Source organism: Saccopteryx bilineata, chromosome 3 (genome assembly GCF_036850765.1).
Source record: "Saccopteryx bilineata isolate mSacBil1 chromosome 3, mSacBil1_pri_phased_curated, whole genome shotgun sequence".
Taxonomy (NCBI): Eukaryota; Metazoa; Chordata; class Mammalia; order Chiroptera; family Emballonuridae; genus Saccopteryx; species Saccopteryx bilineata.
Window position 1 is genome coordinate 148,171,206 of NC_089492.1, and position 19,065 is coordinate 148,190,270.

Sequence of the window (19,065 nt, forward strand, 5' to 3'; positions counted from 1 at the left end):
GTTTTTACGCCTCCCCAGGAGGCCAACTGAGGCCACTGGGGCCTCTGCCTTGTCTGCTGGTTTACCTTTGCTCCCACCCCCCAACCCACAACAGGCACGGGTTTTCTACCAGGTTATGTAGTTCAGGTTGAAGCCACTCCTCATGAACTCTGGAGTCCCAGCCCTGCCTGGATCTCTGGCCACATCCAGATCCTCAAGCTGAGCCTACTCTCCCAGAGTCTCCTCTCCTCCTCACCCTTCACCCCAGCCAGCTGCTTCAGCACGTCAGTGACCTATCTCAGGATATCCACCTGATTGTCCTGAAACTCTCTGTTATCCCCTGCCATGGGATAGCATCTGCTCTTTAAACTCCATCTGTTGCCACCATCCAGGGGCCACTTCCTTTCTGGGATACTCACCCACCCCAGGCTCCCCTCCATGACCCCTGAAGGGGCCCCACTCTTCCCTGACCACTTCAGTCAGGAGGCCAGAGCTTCCCACAGTTTAGTGACAGTCCCTTTGCCTCCTTAAATCAGAGCTCCTTCTGAATCCTGTGGGTTGGGAAAGGGCGGCAGATACCCTCCCTACTCGAAGCTCCCAACTCTCTGCCTCTGATCAGGTTCTGTGGCTACATCAGCCTGGATGCTGCTGCTGGTTCCTCCTGAACCTTTAGTAGAGGGTTCTCATTCTGGGTTTCAAACAAGAATCACTTGAGGGGCTGGTATAATACCAAACCTGGAGTCCTTCCCCTAAAGTTCTGCTTTAACGGGTATGGGCTAAGGACTAGACCTCCATTGTTTTATTAATTAATTAATGTTTCCCTGGTGACTCTAGTGTGCAGAGTCACCTGGTTATCTCATAAAGCTCACAGCATCTGGGCCCGGCTGCCTGAGAGGGTGGGGCCTAGGAATATGCATTCCATCTAGCAGCCCTGTGCTTCTATTGCAAGTGCTCTGGGAGTTACAGTTTGAAGTACAAACTTGGAAATCCCTCATGCAGGGGTTCGGCCTCGGAAGCTACCTCTAATAGTGCGCCCCTTCCCTAGTGGCTCTGTCTCTTTGGTCTCAGCAGGGGGAGGACCTGCTATAGGAGCAAAAACACCTTTAGAAAATGAGACATGAGCTGAGGAGAAAAGGAAGAGAGAGAAACAAAAGAAATGGATAAAGATGGAAAGAAGAAAGGTCAGGAACACAACAGAAAACCATCACAGGGGAGCCCAGAGACACCCCCACACCTGTCCAGGTCCTGAGATATGAGTCCCTGGGAGAGAGGGTGGCTATGAGGTTGGAGGGTGCAGAGACCAGCCCTGTGGGGAGGTGGTGTGTGAAGAACTTCGTGCTTACCTGCCAAGGATCTTGCTGACACAGCCATGGCTGACACGGAGCTGGCGGGAGATGTCGCAGGGCCTCACACCCTGGTGGGCCAGGTCCACGATGCGCTGCCGCACCACTTCCGGCAGGGGTCTGCCATTCACAAAGGCCCCTCCCAGCTGGTTCAGCCCGCCATGGCCTGAGAAGACAATAGTCCCAGCACAGTGGTCAATGCCAGGTGGGGCAGCCTGGTTCACTGCGAGCCCACCCACCTATTCAGACACACATTTATTGTGTGCCTACTACGTGGCGGGGGCTGCGCCAGGCCCTGAGGATGCCAAGGTGAATAAGGCAGATGTGGCCTCGTGAAGGTTATTAAAGTGGGGCCTAGAATGCCAACAGCCCATTAATACAACATGACCACTGCTCGGGCCAGGGACATGAAGAAGGTATGGAACCCTTGGAGGGGACTGACCCCAAGCTCAGAAGACCACAGAAGGGCTCCGAGAGTTTAAGCTGAGACTGAAGACAAGAGTGTGAGCTGAGCACAGGGAGAAAAGGCAAACCAGCCCGGGCCATGCAACCCCAGGTGAAGTCTGAGAGGTGAGAAGGGGCTTTTTAGTTAGAATGATCAACCCCCAGAGCAAGTTGGGTTCATTTCAGGGCTGAGAGCACCATTAGTCTGATGAAGACACTGAGGCTTAGAGAGTTTTAGTGGCTTGATTCATACGACTTATGTGACTCAGCTTGTATGATGAAGAGCCAAGGCGCACCAAGGGCTAAGGTTCCCACCACGCTGCTTTCTGGTGTGAGCCCTGCTCTACGACCAGGGCCGACCCTAGAAGCCAACACTGGCCCTGTAGTTCTGTGTTGAGGGGCCATGGCCTGGGCATTAAGACATCTTTCCTCACTGGGCAGGACATGGTGATCAGCGGTGATGGTGGACGCTGGGTGGAGGTGAGGGAGCAGGCAGGCAGGGAGGAAGAGCAGTCAGGCCTTCTGTGTGAGCCTGTTAGGGACTATTTATGGCTGAGGTGGGAAGTGCCTCCGCTGGGCACATCGTGCCCATTAACACCCACTGACTTAGCACATTCAGAACTGCTGTGCAATGTCTCCTTGGGGCCCAAGCTGTCTTCAGCACAACAGTCAGTTTCCTTGGAATAAAAAAAAAGCCAAAAGCCTCTGGCCCGGGCACAACGTCAGGAGGAAAAGCCCGCTGGCCAAACACCTGGCAAGAGGGACACGATGACCCATTTTCCTGGTGAGCTTGGGCACAACTTCCAACTTTCCCCTTCTAGACATCTTGTCCCCAAGTGCTTGTCCACTAGGACCAGGAAGAAATCTAGAGGAGCATCAGGGCCGCCTAGAAGGTAGAGGAGTGGTTCATGCCCACTCCTGAGCCCTTCCGCTGGCTCCTCACTGGTCACAGCCCCTCCCCTTGAGAATGGCTGCAGCCATTTGACCCTCACTCCATTCTGGTTGTCTTTTGGCTCTTTGGGGATCCAGACACTGAACACAAGGGGGTGCCAGATGGCCACTCAAACCCAGACAAGCCCTTGAGTGTCCAGCTTTGTCCTCATTGCCCAGAACTGGGCTCTCGGTCACTGACTCAGGCTTAGGTGTTTGTGCTAGTACCTCAGTATTTGCAAGAGAGACCTCCTACACGTCGGGTTCTTCATCTCTAGATAGGCAGCTGGTTTAAAAAACCAAATGCCATTTTTGGGTGGTATGAATTGGGTATTTTGATTGAAAAGAAAACTACCCCTTTTCTCCATTAAAGCTGTGTGAGTTATTGTCCTTGACCTTGAAGAGCTGACCAGGATTCTTAAAACCTCAAGGCCCCCAGGACCCCTCCTGAAAGGTTATTTACTGGCTCAGCCAGCAGGGGTGTTAAGGGAAAGATAAGTTTATGCCTCCAGATTCTGAATTTTCTGGTGCTTTGTTTTATTTTAGTGGCTTCTGAGTGCCTTTGTGTTGTTATTCGGAGAGTTAGGCTGGATTCCTGCATTGACTTTGCCGTTTTAACTTTATCACTTGAGAAAGTTGCGTTTTGTTTCAATCTCAGTGTTTTCATTTGTTGAATGGAGCTACATAGAATCTCCTACTGCACCTGCTGCTGACCTCTAACAGCTACCATAAGGAGATGGGGCTGAGAATCTTGATGTAAGTGTCAAATTTTGCTAATTTTTAATATTTACATGGCTGCATGTTATGGCCCAACCTTCACCCTAAGACTGGGGCAGTGGTTCTCAAATTTGAGTGTGCATCAGAATCAACTGGGGGGACTGGTTAAAACACAGGCTTTTGGGCCCAATGCCCCCAGTTTCTGAATCAGTAGGTCTGGGATGAAACCAAGAACCCATGTCTCTAAGAAGTTCCTAGGTGGGACTGTGCTGCTGGGCTGGGCTGTACAGACCCTGTTGAGAACCCCTGGGGTGGCCTTGGATGGTTGGCTCAGTGGTAGAGCATCGGCCCTGCATGTGGATGTCCTGGGTTCGATTCCCGGACAGTGCACACAGGAGAAGCAGCTATCTACTTCTCCAGCCTTTCCCCTCTCGCTTCTCTCTCTCTCTTTCTTCTCCTCCTGCAGCCTTGACTCTGAGGATGGCTCCGTTGCCTCTGCCTCAGGCGCTAAAAAAGAGCTTGGTTTGTGAGCATGGCCCCAGATGGGCAGAACATCACCCCTGTGGGTTTGCAGGGTGGCTCTGGATGCATGTGGGAGTCTGTCTCTCTGCCTTTCCTCCTCTCACTGAATTTGAGAGAGGTTAAGTCCAGATGCTAGCGAGTCCATAAGTCACCAGGTGAAGAAGTCTGCACAGGGAAAAAGTGCAAGCACAGGGTCTTGGCACTCAGGAGGTGACAGCGGGGCTGCAGCTGGGGGGCAGCAGGCAGGAGAGCTGGGGAAGTGCCAACAGCCGCAGGGGAGATACCCTGTGGTCTGAGGGTTGGAGCTGGTTCCCTGTGATGGAAGGACGTTTGTCCCTCCTGTGTCCGGTGCGGGGGAGTGGACTCCTTTGGGAGAGTCACACCAAATGCCCAGAGGTGGGTGCAGCCTTCCTGCACTGAAGGGCCACAGCACCCACTGTGCTGACCACCTTTCAACGTGGCTGTGGATGGGTGGGCTTTGAGGCTGGAAGCCAAAAATGAGTGGGGGCCCCTGATTGGACCTGGGAGGAGGTGTGGGCCAGGTAGAGGCTTGAAGCTTTCTCAACAGAGACCCTTTCCATGGTCTGGAGGGTCATGGGTGCAGAATGGCAGATGTGGAGGAAGAAGACAAGATGCCCAGCTGACACAGCAGTTCTGGGTGTGAAGGTTCTCAGACAAGGCGGTGCCAACTTTCTGGAGCCGGAAAGGACCTATAGTGAGTGCCTCTGGAGGTCTGCAAAGCTCCAAGTGAAACCTGCTCTCCAGAAATGTATCCTTTACAAAAGTGATCATTTGGGGAAATCTCAGTCCCAAGACCTTCTTCTTGGTTTTATTTGTTAATTACAGTTTCCATTCAATATTATCCTGTATTAGTTTCAGATGTACAGCATAGTTAGACAATTATTATAGAAAGCCCTCAACCCGATATTTCCAGTACCCACTTGGCTCCATACATAGTTATTATAATATTACTGACTGTGTTCCCTAGCTGTAATTTATATCCCTATAACTATTCTGTAACCACCAGTTTGGGGATTCTTTTGGTAACTTCATCACCCTTTACAGGCTTTGAGGAGTACGGATGGTAGAAGGGAAAGATAGGCTCATTGCTCAAAATTCTTGCTATAGTCACCAACACCCAAGTCCTTAAGGTGTGGGGACAGTTTTCCTGAGTGCTTTGCACAAGTCTCTGTTACAGCACTGAACAATGCAAAGTTATCTCTTTACATTGCTTTATGCGTTCTCCTCTTGTATACCAAGCGCCTGTCACAAAATTTTAATTAATGCTTCAGTAAAATACATGTGATAGACAAATGCTTCAGAAACGCGAGGGGTGCTGTGATGGCTGGTAAGTGGTTCCCCACCAGGAAGGCCTGAATCCCAAACTCAGTTACTGTCTTCTGGTACCTGCTGTCTGGTTCCTCACGCCTCTGTCCAGTCCTAAAGTGACAATGGTACAATATTTGTGCTGTAAAAATTTCCATCTAGCTGCTTTGGGACTTTTGCCTTCACCTCGAAGGGTGTTATGATGAGAGTTGGTGCCTTGGCAGGACTATAATGGGAGGTGTGTGTTCTTTAAATCATGCTGTGCCCACATCCCTCCACAAAGGAGTGGCCATGCCGACGCTAACCCGTCTCGGCCAGCCTGGCGGTGCGGTCTCCCCAGCACTCTCACTTGCATGCTGTGCTCTCTCACTGTGACCTGCCAGCTGCTCCCCTTGGCTTGATACCTTTCTGGAGTAAACCCAGTGTTCCAACCTCTGTCCCACCTTCCACCCCAAGTCTGCACCCTGGATCCCTCCCTCCTCCACGAAGTGGTGAGTTACCAGGGCACCAAGGCCTCGAATGAGGACCAAGGGGCTGGAATGCTGACAGCAGCACCTGCATCTGGCTTCAGCCCCAGCTGGCTGCGTGGCTGTTGTCTCTGTGCTTGTCCTGCTCCAAAGGAACCAAGAGAAGACAGCAGCCTTTTCTCACTGACCCCTCCCCTCTGTCTGTTCTGGAACCATACTCTATAAACTAGGCTCCCATTCCTTTTATACCATTTACCTCTCCCTTTTGACTAAGTCCTTACTTACAAGTGCAAATCCATTTCTGCTGCCTCCCAGGCCCTGCCCACAACACACACACACACACACACACACACACACACACACACACACACGACCCTCCTCTTGACTATGAAACATTTGCTTCCTATCGTTTCAACCAGATTTCTCGGAAAGTCTTCCAACTTGCTCCTACTTCCTCCTTTGCTGTCCAGCAACCACCTCACCATGTGCCTCAGACTGAGCACGTGCTCAAACACAACCATGGATGGTGGGGCGGGTGCTGTCCTTTCCCTCTTGAAGAGGTTCCCATGGTAATACTCTCTTCTGGTTCTTTAGACCTTCAGACTTGTTTTTTTTTTTTAATGAAATTCTCCGCCCCTGTTTGTCCCATTCTCTCTCCCCCCTCCAGGCTTTTCTCCAATCGGGTGCTGCACTCCCCTGAAGTCGTGCTCAGTGATCCGCCCACTCTCGTTGTTTGACCTGCTATGGATGTCCTGCTGGCACTGTGGGCGGCCTTGGTACCTCCAGCTCAGATCCTTCCTTCACTTTTATTTTCAACTTCCTATCAGAAATGTCCTCTTTGCTGCCAAAGAGGTTCTTCCTCTAGAGCTGTCCTGTGTGTTCCCTCCCTGGAAGTCTTGTCTCCCCTCTTATCTGGTCCACTCCTGCCCGCCCTGAGCAGTTCAGCACAGGGTCACTTCCTCCAGGTGGCTCTGCTTGCACCTCATTCTGTAGAGCAGGATAAGGCTTCTGTTCAGATGTTCTCATAGCACCTATTACCTTTCTTGAATGACATCAACCACATTTTATTTTATTTTAATTTTTATTTATTTTATTTATTCATTTTTAGAGAGGAGAGAGAGAGGGAGAGAGAGAGACAGAGAGAGAGAGAGAGAGAGGAGAGAGAGAAGGGGGGAGGAGCTGGAAGCATCAACTCCCATATGTGCCTTGACCAGGCAAGCCCAGGGTTTCGAACCGGCGACCTCAGCATTTCCAGGTCGACGCTTTATCCACTGCGCCACCACAGGTCAGGCATACTTTAATTTTACATTTATTTGTATGATTGTGTGTATGAGGGGTCAGTGTCTTCTCCCACCACACTGAAAGCCCCATGTGGGCAGGACTATGTTTTGTTCATCATTAAATAATATTAGGTGTTCAAGAAATATCAGCCACATGAATTACCAAACTGCCCTTAGCTTCCCTTCTCCTCATACAGAGCTCTCACCAAACCATGATGTTTCTACCTCCTAAATATTTGCCTAACCAGTTCTGTCCTACCATCCCCAGTGTGCACACATCTAAGCTCTTGTTTACCCACTTGACATGTGTTATTGAGCACCTATCCCTTGCCAAGCACTTAACTAGAACTTCTGACATGGAATTGACCCTGCCTTGTGAAGCTCCCAGGGTAGGAATAGTGATGCCCACAAATAAATGTACAACATGATTTGGGTGGGTGCTAAGAAGGACACAGCAGGGCACTGTATTAAAAATACTGGCAGGAGGGCAAAAGATAGAATTCCTTCCAGGCAACCAAAGAACATCTAAGTGATGTACAGAGTAGGATGAGGGTAAGCAGGGGTTAACCGGTCACCTGGACTCACTGGTCTCAGCACCCAACCTTGCAGATATGACCCTCACCTGGGGAGCAGGACATGTAAAACCCAAGTCTGACCATGTCACTCCCATGTTTAAGAAAACTTCTGGGGGCACAGCCCCGACTTGCATGGAGAAGTCTAAGCTACTAAATCTGGAGGAAGGTGCCCACAGGAGCTGACCCTGGCTTACCTCATTTCCTACCTGTCTGAGACTTGAATATGATGCCCTAGCCACACAGGATGACCTACTGTTCTTCTTCTACAACATTTGAGTCCTCCCGTGTCCCTGTTTATGTCCTCTGTGCCGGAGTGCCTCTTCCTTACCTTCTCCTGATCGATTCATACTTATACCTGAACTAGTCCAAGAAGCTACCGCCTACAGGAAGGCCTCCACCTTTCTTGTTTTTTGTCTCTGGTACATTCTTTTAAACATGCCAAGGCATACTCTCTACTAGGACATGCAGCAGATATTTGTATTTGTACCGGCTGTGTCCTGTTGCGTACACTGTGCCCCTCAAGGGTTGATGTGACTGCTTTATCTGGGAAACCCTAATACCCAGTATAATGCACAGTAGGTGCCCAGTGAATGCTGATTGAGTTAATTATTGAAGTGAAGGAAGGAAGGAGGGAAGAACAGAGGGAAGGAAGCAGGTCCAAAACAAGCTTGTAGAGCCCACGCATTTGCCCCGAGCAGAACTGTCTGTCTTCCAAAGGCAACACACTTTTAGACACGAGTTCTTTAGAGAGGTGGGTGCATATATTGCCACCGGGAACAGAGAGATTTGCCCCCTGCAGAGCCTGGGGACGACTTCAGAAGCCTGCTTTTTGGCTCTTCCACCAGGCCTTCGTTGTCAACATTAAATGGGTCATTGTCAGGCTGTAGCGAAGAGCCTTACAGTTCACATCTATTGGCTGGTTCCTCAGGTGCCCTCTGTACACTTTATTGCAGCCCAAGGGGCCCTGGGTGGTGAGACTATGAGGACCAGCTCCAGCTCCTCGCCACCCATACTCTGAAGTCCTTGCCAGTCCGAGGGTAGCCCAAGGCCCTGGGAACAACAGGCTAAGAAGTTTGGTTCCTTGGATGCTCTTCCTTAGGTCAGCCCAGAGGATGGGAGGTTCTAGCCCCAACAGTGAGAGAGCTGGTGAGGCAGAGGCCAGCAGACAAGGTGGATATGCTAATCCTCTGCATTCGCCTCTAGCTGGGAAAGAACCCAATGGCTGGTATTTTACCAGGGCTGGACCTAAAGAAGAGGAAAGTGGGAGGAAGGAAGTGAGCAAGGCCACTGTCCTCATTCAGCCCCCTGTGAGTCAGTAATTAAGAATAACGCCTGTAGCCAGGTGGTGGGAAAAGCTTTTGCTGGAGCCAGGTGAGCACATCTTTTCGTGTAATTCTCTCGGACGAGCCATTAAGGGGGTAGCACATTATCCCCACTTTCCAGATGAGGAGATGCTTCCTAACTTGCCCAAGGCTGCTTCCTCATGAAGGGGCCAGGCAGAGGTCCAGGCTCAGCCCCTTCCATGCGCTTGCCTGGAGCGTGGCTGTTCCAGGACAGTCAGCCCCTTCTCTAGAGCAAATGTGACTTCATGTCACCACCAAGCGTGGGTGCATTCCAAAACCCACTTCACTATCCTCACCAGATTTTCATTTTGTAGGGGCCTAATTTTCCCTTTTTATGATTTTCTTTAGGCAGAGACCAAACCCAGTTGGTTGTATTTCTCCCTTTCTTCCACATCGGTTTGTTACCCTGTACTGCCCTGCCCCCCAGCCTTTGCTCAGGTTTTATTCGTCTGTCCTCAGTCTCTTCCAGTTGCCTCACTTTTATTGCCATCGGCCATTGCTGCTGATTGCCCTGCACCCTTTCTCCTCTCCTCCTCCTGCCACAGTCCTGTTTGGTGGAACATGGCATCCCCTCCCCTATGTCTCCCACCCGTTCACCCTGACACTTCCCTTCTCTCTGCTCCTTCAGCCTGTCCCCGCCCTGCCCTGCTGCTGTCTTTGTTGCCTGCATGACTGCTCAGGTTCCTTATCCCATCTTCCCCTCAAAGACATTCACAGCTCACTGTTATTCTTGTATTAGCATTGAACCCATTAAAGCTAATTTGTTTGCCCTAATCTCCATTTATTTTTCCCTAGTTGGTATTAGATTTCCCTTTCTATTGCTCCAGCATGATTTTCTCTTTGTCTTCCTAATGGTCTATCCCCCCCCTCCTCTATTAATCTGGTTGGCTTCACCTCATGGTTGCAAGGCTGCCCCAGCCCTCAGATTAACCCTGTCCCCTCCCTCTCAGGATGGACCATGTCCAGTGGATTTCTGATGATGGGGCTGCTGCACATGTCAATAGACGTGTAAGCCCCTAAGGATACCGCTGCTCAGGGAGGGGCCCGCCTTGTGGCCGCGGCAGGACCACAGGACTTGGCAATGCGAGGCCAGCAGGACACACATGAACTGCTCTGTGCCCTGAAGGGCCACCACAGCCAAGGGCTCTTTGGCTATGTTCCCACTGGGGCTGTCTCAAAGATTTCTAGAGGCTATGCAAGCTCTCTAGGTCCTATAAATTATGTCAGTAGGCCAAGCAGAGGATGGGCTGCTTTTTCCCTATGACCAAGATTATTCACCGTCACTCCACTTCCTTCATTTCCCAAACTGGAGACACACTCCCTCCCTTTCCTGAGGCGGCTAGGTGTCCCTCTGGATGGGGCTTTGAGGGTGGCTACTCCTCACCGTGCACTCTGGCCCATGTGCTCCCCAGAATGGAAGCCTTCCTGGACCTCCCCCGGCCCCACTGTCTCCCCACCAGCTGCCCTGTCCAGCCCTCCATCCCAATCTCGTCACTGCGGTCTTTCTCGGCCAGTGCGCTGCCTGTCCTTGAGATCTAGATGCCTGGCTCCTCAGGGGCAGGAGCAGCGTCCTGTCTGACCGCAGGAGCCTGCCGTGCAGGGAGGATGGCCACTACCCTGGCTGCTGTCAGCAGAATCAGTCAGTCGGGTGGTCACTTCCACCTCTGGTCAGATCAACCAAAATCTCTAGGCGGTGGCCCCAAATCTGTATTTTAAAAAGCTCCTCTGGTAATTGCCCAGGGTTGACATCCATTCAGTAGGTGGTCAGTAAATACACACTGAAAATTTTAATTAATTGACTAAACTGAACGTCCAGTGTTCACTGGAGGTCATTTGCCTCAGCCCCTTCCCACTGAGCATCCAGATGCCCCAGACTCTGGGTCCCGCGCAGTGAGGACCAGGCCCTGCACCTGGGAGAGAGTAGAGATGTGGGAGGCAGTTGCACACTCACTGAGGAGCCTGGAGTCTGTGAATTCACTCCATCTGGGGTCAGAGGCCTGTGGACACTAATGCTGTTTTCTAAAAAATGGATCTATATTAAGGCAATTTTCAGTTCATTAGATTTCAATTCAATGAGCACCCACTCTGTGTCTAATAACATTCCAGGCTGTGGGAGGGGGGTGAAGGGAAGTGGTTCCTGAGGAGAAGACACAGTCCTTGCCCTTGAGAAACTTACACATGCGTAACCCCTGACACATAGAACCCGAGAGCTCTAAATCCACTCACATGCACCTCACTAGTCACTTCTCTACAGTCCTGGGGATAATGGTGGTGTGTGTGAGTGTGTGTCTGTGTGTGTCTGTGTGTACATGACTGTGGGAGTGTGTCTGTGTGCATGTGAATGTGTAAGAGTGTGCCTATAAGTGTGTTCGTGAGTGTGTGTATCTGCATATTTGTGAGTGTCTGTATCTGTGTGTGTCTGAGTGTGTTTGTGGGTGTGTGTGTAGCTGTGAATGAGAAGAGAGAGCATTCAGGGCAGGGGGTGGAGCTGGCTCTCCTGAGGAGAGAAACAGCTAGGAACAAATGAAGAAGAACTGCTGTTTCAAGCTTGACATCCGAGCAAAATCCATAACAAAACTGTGTATCTGTGGTTTCCACACCTGTCGAAGGCAGATTCCCAGAACTGCAACAAAGTGGATGACACTCTAAAAGCTGCTCATTGCTGCTTAAGAAAACTGGAGGGGTGGAGGGGATCAGGGGAGCAGACACAGCCTGGGCTTGCAGTTTCAGGGGAGGAAACTCAGGCGCTGAGAACTAGGAGGTGAGAGTCCTGCCCATGCTGACCTGGCCTGTCTCTGCTTTGGTTTCCACATCTGGCTTAAGGGGAATGTCCAGTCCTAACCTTTGCAACCCCAGGATGGCCCTCAGGTCAGGAACAGAACGCAGAGAGCTCAGCAGAGGAACTTGGGCAATTCCTCCACACAGACCACTGCCAAGAGTGGCCTGAGCTCGCTCCCTCACAGGAGATGAGGAAAAGCAGCACACCATGTACCACGAACCCATGGGCAGCTGTGTGACCCACGTGATGGCAGGCGAGATGCTCTGGTTAATACAGTGTTGACGTATACATGCACCAGAATCATGGGGCACATCTGAAAGTGTCCTTGGCCAGGAAGGGGAGATGGCCCATCTAATGTCACAGATTCCCTTCATAACAGAGCCAGGACAGCACTCATGCTTTCTGACCTAAGTTCCCATTCACTCCATATCCCAGGAGGCCCTTTGAAACCCTAGCATCTTGGCTAGGGCCACCTTGGCAGACAGTAAAGAAAGAAGGTGGTAGGGATTGTGCAGAATGGGTTCTAGACCATGGCATGCCCTGATTTTCTGGTCCTCTTATCAACTTGTTTTCTTGCCATTTTTATTTTCTTAAGTGGTAAGCCGAGATCTAAGGTTCTCTTCTTATGGGCCCTGGGCTTGAGAAGCAGGTTCCCTTCTCTGTGGGAGTGCTGGGGTGGGCACAACAAGCAAGGTTCTAGATCAGTGGGTTTCAATTAGTGGTCTATAAACCCAGTGCCAGTCTGCCAGCAACTCTTTGCCAGTCTTTGAAAGAGTTAACCACCCTGATGTTGTATAAAGATTATAAACCCAATGACTGTAGATGTTATAATCTAGAGGACATATGTCACCTTGTCCTCCTCTGTCATTTCCAAACTGGAGCTTCTATAGCAAGTTTGGTTTCACTTGGACCCAAACTTCTGAGCATCTGGGTCAGAGCTAGGTGGTGGGCTGAGCTCGACAAAGAACATGCAACAGTCAGTTCTGTAGGTTGAACCATGTCCCCCAAATCTTATATGTTGAAATCCTAGCCCCCAGCACATCAGAATGTGACCTTGTTTGGAAATAGGGTCCTTGCCGATGATCAAGTGAAGATGAGTTATTAGGGTGGGCTCTAATCCTATGTGACTGTGTCCTTATAAAATGTCCTTTAAAAAAAGTAAAATTTGGACACAGGGAGAATGCCAAGTGAAGATTGAAGTTATGCTGCCACACATCAAGGATCATTCAAAGATGCCAGGAAACCCCCACAAGCTACAGGAGCGTGGAACAGATTCTCTGTGACAATCTCAGAAGGAACCAACCTGCCTCACCTGATCTCAGACTTCCAGCCTCCAGAATCATGAGATAATAAATGTCTGGTGTTTAAATGATCAATTGGTGGTATTTTGTTGTGGCAGCCCTTGTACAGATAAACAGAGTTCTAACTCTGAACTGGACACAGCAGTCTCGAGGAGCCCCTGGGCTCCTTTCTTTAGGTATCTGTCTGCCACTCCAAGTGACCTTTCAGTATAAGGCAAGCTCGGGCAGTCAGGCCAAGAGCAAATGCTCTCTAACATGAGACCCTCTGTACTCGCGCCTGCTGTCTGACACCACACCCTGCCCACAGAGCCACTGCTCTGGTGTCCGTCCTGGCCCCTCCATCACGTGATAGATGCTTCTTCAATGCAAGAGCAACAGCATTTACCACACAGAGCCTTCCCCATGCTGGACTCCCTGAGTCCGCTAGGACTTCTAGGAAGTTTCTGAAGTTGGTTATGAACTCATCTAATATTTGCAGAGCCCTTTCAAAGTGCTGTCAGGTAACCAGTTCTTAAATTTATTTCAGTTCAACAAATATCAACGGTGCCTTGGCTTTCACACTCTGTGAGTGATAGGGGACTGGCATTTTGAGCCCCGTTTTATACATAAAGATGATAACGTGAGGGTTAAATGGCCATTTAGGAGCAGACCTGAGGCTACATCTGCACCTGATTGACATCTGTAAATCTCCAATAAGCAGGGTGTTGTGCAGGGAGCAGGGCTGTCTCCCCAGCGGGCCACATGGGAGCTCCACACAGGGAAGATCTCGGATTGGGCCTCAAGGGTCTGCCTTTGGTCTGTGCTTTTCAACGCTGACCTTCCACAGAATCGCCAGGAGCGTGTGAAGTTGCTGGTTCCGGATGGAGCCCCGGGAAGCTCTGGTACTAGACTAGAGACCACACTGAGCAACACTGTACAAACATTTATTAGGCACCTACTTTCTATTTTCTCTGTGCCAGACACTGTTTGGGGTGTTATATTTCCAACCTGCTGGTTCTTACAGATGCTCTTTCCTAAAACTGACTGACCACCTTGTCAAGTTGATGCCCGGTGTCCACCAGAAAGCTCCCCAGTTGGGTCAGACTTGCCCAGGTCAGGTATCAGAGAGGATTCTGGTTAAGGAGGTGGTACCTGACCAAGTTTTGTTATGGAGTGGGAGTAGGGTTGCTATTCCAGGCAGCTGTCATTGAATGGCCAAGGCTGGAGTGGGAATGTGCACGGAGTATTTTGGAAACAAAGACTAGTTGGCTGGAACATGAGTTTGCATACAGAAACAGTGGGGAATAGAGGTAGTAAGTAAAGAGGTCACTTCTCAATTACACGCCAGTGGTTTGTCCACAAATGCCAGTTAATAATTGGATTGAAGGGAAGTGCCACCAAGACTCTAGGATTATTTTGGAAAATCACCAGGCTGAGATTCTCTGGAACAGGGCTGGGAGAGGAGAGAAGTGAGAACATTCTGATAATGCAAACCCTTGAGCTCCCACAGACTGTGACCACGGCTGTTCCACTTAGTAAAGCAGACAGAACCCGGGACAGAAGAGGTGGGTGCATGTGTACAGTCCAGCCAGGTGAGGATGGAAGTTCACCTCCCAAGTGCACACGAGCCAGGCTCCCTGATGGCAGGTCAGAATGAACGCCTGCACCTTCTCCTGTCAAAGCCTACAGTTTGCCTGAACCCCACCTGTCTGTCCACTGCTATCTCCTGCACCAGAGCCAACTCTGGTCCCTGGAACTGCACACTCTGACAGAACTCCATATCTTTGATCCTGTTGGCCCATCTTCAGCTCACCTGATGAAGTCCTGCCCCAACTCAGAGCAGCCCTCCCCAGCCCCTACAGCCCAAGGCACTACCCTCTGCTGCTCCCTCGGCCATTACCATTACCGTTACCATTAGGTGTCCACCTGCACTAAAGCCTTTCTTCCCTCTCCAGAATGTCAGCGCAAAGGCAGAAGCACGATCTTTTGAGTTCTGTAACTCAAAGCCTAATACCATCTCTGCCATTCCAAAACAGTAGATATTTACATACTGAACCAAATATTAGTGTAATAATGCCCTTTGAAGTGATCTGGTGTAACTCGAAGCCTGTGTGGCCAGGCAGTGCATGGCTGGGTTAGAGCATGTCGTGAGAACAGGCGACTAAGCATTGGTGCCATGAGGGACCACCTGGGGCTAGTGCAGGCGTGCTGGAACTCAGAGGCAGAGACTGAGGGACACCAGGTACTTCTTTAGGAGCTGCAGTGAAACTGGAGGTGGTCCAGGCATAGGTTCCACACTAAACACCGATGCAGGTAGAAAGAGACCAGGAGGAGAGGAGAATGGGTCGTCGTACAACACAGAGGGCTGGGTAAAGGCGTGTTTTTGGATAGTGGACCAAGAAGGAGAAAAATAAATCATGATTTCTGTGGGTGGTATTCTGGGATGAATGTTCATGTCCCCCACCCCCAAACCTACATGTTGAAGCCCTTCATTCCCAACATGGTGGTGTTTGGAGGTAGGGCCTTTGGGAGGTGAGCAGAGTTAGATGAAGTCATGAGGGTCAGGCCCCATGATGAGATTAGCCCTAATAAAAAAAGGAAGGTGGGGCCCTGGCTGGTTGGCTCAGTGGTAGAGCATCGGCCTGGCATGTGGAAGTCCTGGGTTCAATTCCTGGTCAGGGCACACAGGAGAAGCAACCATCTGCTTCTCCACCCTTCTTCCTCTCCTTTCTTTCTGTCTCTCTCTTCCCCTCCCGCAGCCAGGGCTCCATTGAAGCAAAGTTGGCCCGGGTGCTGAGGATGACTCCATGGCCTCTGCCTCAGATGCTAGAATGGCTCCACTTACAACAGAGGAACACCCTAGATGGGCACAGCATCGCTTCCTAGTGGGTATACCAGGTGGATCCTGGTCAGGCGCATGTGGGAGTCTGTCTCTCTGCCTCCCCGCTTCTCACTTCAGAAAAATAGAAAAAAACAAAAAAGAAAAAAGAAAAGGAAGGGGCTCTGACAGGTGGCTCAGTGGATAAAGTGTCAACCCAGTGTATGGACATCCTGGGTTTGATTCCTGGTCAGGGCACACAGGAGAAATGACCATATGCTTCTCTTCCCCTCCCTCTCTTCATTTTCTCCCTTTTCCCTTCCTTCAACCAATGGCTCAATTGGTTTGAACATGGCCCCAGGTGCTGAGGATAGCTCCATTAGAACGCATCAGCCTCAGACACTAAATGTAGCTCAGTACTTAAGTATTGGCTCCAGATGGGATTACCAGGTGGATCCCAGTCAGGGTGCATGCAGGTGTCTGCCTTACCCTCTCCCCTCCTCTAACCTAAAAAAGGGAAGAAGGAAGGAAGGAAGGAAGGAAGGAAGGAAGGAAGGAAGGAAGGAAGGAAGGAAGGAAGAAGGAAGGAAGGAAGGAAGGAAGGGAGGAAAAGACAACAAGCTCTCTCCAGGCACATGCATTGAGGAAAGACCATGTGAGGGCACAGAGAGAAGGTGACTGTCTGCAAACCAGGAAGGAATCCTGACCTTACTAGCACCCTGCTTGAACTTCCAGCATCCAGAACTGTGAAAAATAAGTGTTCTGTAACCAATCAGTCTGTGGTGTTTTGTAGTGATGTACTGAGCTAACTAAGATAGGAGGCTAGAAAGAGGACATCAGAGTGACAGGATCTTCAGAGGAAATATTGAAAGAGGTGTCAGGGCTCCAGGTTTGTACCAGGGAAGCTAAAACAGAGGAATGGCTTGCATGAGGTGTGATGGGTGAGGAACACTGAGTAACAGGAGACACAGGCCCAGCAGCCCACCTTTCCTATCTGTGTCTGTACAACACCACAAAGCCCCTGTATTCCTTACGGGACTAACCCATGCTCTGTACCATGTGCCCGAAAAGGAGGGATGTTTTCAGGAAAAGGAAAGGTGAGAGGAGGGGCTAGGGGGTGTGGCTCTTTCTTGGATGGTACAGGGTGAACTCTCCATGCTAGAAATGCTGCTTCTGACACAGTCGTGTAGATCTCATCATTTCACAGCATTGAGCAGTACAACCATTGTATGTACATCAGACAATGCCAGCTTACATCCACACCAGCTGTTCTGGCACTGGTCAAGAGACAGGCACCTACAGGGCGATGCCCAGTGTTCTGCAAAAAAGTCCCCAGAGGGTAGCTCAACACGGTGGAAACGAAAACTACGACGTGCTGCTCAATCAGATCTGAGGTCCCAAGGAGGATATGAGGTTGTGGCCTTTAATCAAACAAAATTTCACCTTTAACATGAAAGTTTTTTTCACAAGTGTACTTTTCTCTGTCACTATTGTTCAGTTTCGTTCCACGAGCATCCCTGCCCGCTCTGCAAGAAACACTGATAGTCACTGACTTATGCAACTTATATAAACATTTGTTGACCAAATGTATGCAGCATTCATGATGACACCATATAGTTTGTAGTAATCAGTTCATTTTGGTATTGCTACCAGCATGTGTGTCCCCGTGACAGACCACGCTCACGTTTCCAGCAGGAGTTCATGAGCAGAGGTATGTTCACAGGGCTGCTGGGTGAGGACAGGCTCAGGGCCGAGCTCCTGACAATTCTTGAGGGCAGAATGTTAGAGAACACATCTCTTGGTCCGTGTAGAGGAGTCAGTCAGTGGCAGGCCACACCGCCTCAGTGTCGTCATTTTTAGGGGAACAAGAGGCCAGCTTCTAGAGCAGGCAAGTCCTGCTGCTGCTGCATATTTACTAAATGATTCTGTCTCCATCTAGGAAGAGCCACCACAAACCCCTGAGAGCAATCATTGCTAGCAGATTTGACACTGGCCAGACAAGTGAACTGTGCAAATGAATGTTCCCGGGTCTCATCTAAGAACAAAGTCTCTGTAGGGGCCCCAGGACCACCCATGTCTTGTAAGTTAAGTGGGGGGTTGGGGAGGTGTGCCTGCACTCCCAAGTTCCTCTGCTTGGGCTTCAAAGCCAAGCAAGAAGAAGGAGGTCACAAATCAGTGACTTCATGACTAAACTGACCAGATCTGATCCACAGCATGGAGCAGATTCCCCAGTATCTTGGACCCCACTTTCCCTACCATGTCCATGATGGGAGCCTTCTCAGCAGTTGTGGACTCAACCCAGACTCATCAACTGCCCCTGTGATTTCAGGACCTCATCTCTCAGGGTTTGTGAGAGCAGGGGTTTCTCTGGCCTTCATGATTATCACCACAGAGCTAGGACAGCATTCTGAATACATGCACTCTGTAAAAGCTCCTTCATAGTGTATTCATGTGAGAGGGGTGAGTATTGTGCATGCGTGTATGTGAGAGTATGTCTATGTGTATGCGAGTGTGTGTGATACACAGGGGACCCGGGCAAGGACAGCAGGCATCCAGGATATGAATCGAATCGTAAGGAGGCCCTCGCTCTCAGACGGGCTCTGCCCTCGCCTGAGCTGGCGAGCAAGAGCCTCCTACATTTTGCAGCCTGGGCTCCTTGTTCCTCACTGTAGTCCCAGCCTTGACTGTACATGTGTGTATGTGTGTCTCTACACTTGTGTGTATGAGAATGTGTTGTGTCTATGTGTGCATACGTGTGTATGTGTGCATCTGTGTTGTGTGCATGTGTATTTCTGCATGTGTGTATGTGCATGCATATGTATGCACACAAATGTGTATATGTGTATGTGAGCATCTGTGTGCGTGTACAAGCTTCACTAGTCCATATCAACAGAGGCCACTTTTCATCCCCCAGGTCAGTGCTCTCAGAGTAGGCAGCAATCAGCCCTCCCTCGGCCGGGCCAGCCCCACTCCACCCCCCTGGCTGTCAGTGTAAAGCCCTGCTCTGCCTCAAAGCCTGTGGGGCTAGACAAGGCAGGTCTGTCTGTATGTCCACTTCCTTGTCCGGGAGCCCCTCAGGCCTGGCCCCCATTCTGGGTCCAGTGGACCATGGGTGTAAGGAGAACCTCTGAAGCTCCTCGGACGTGTGAAGCGCACCCTCCCGGGCACCCAGGCAGCTCAAGTATACAAGGTGAGAGCTGCAGAGGTCAACATTCCCATGCCACGGAGCAAACAAAACGGGCCATAAAAATGCAGTGGCCAG

General features: G+C 50.5%; 1 protein-coding gene across 6 annotated transcripts in view; it reads right to left on the reverse strand.

Annotated features, from left to right (window-relative positions):
- PAX8 (paired box 8) overlaps positions 1-19,065 on the reverse strand; it is a 57,142-nt gene that overhangs the window by 26,956 nt on the left and 11,121 nt on the right. For all 6 annotated transcript variants that reach the window (XM_066267694.1, XM_066267691.1, XM_066267696.1 and 3 more), the window contains exon 3: positions 1,323-1,488. In XM_066267694.1, coding sequence (XP_066123791.1) covers positions 1,323-1,488 — 166 coding nt within the window. The remainder of the gene's footprint in view (positions 1-1,322; positions 1,489-19,065) is intronic.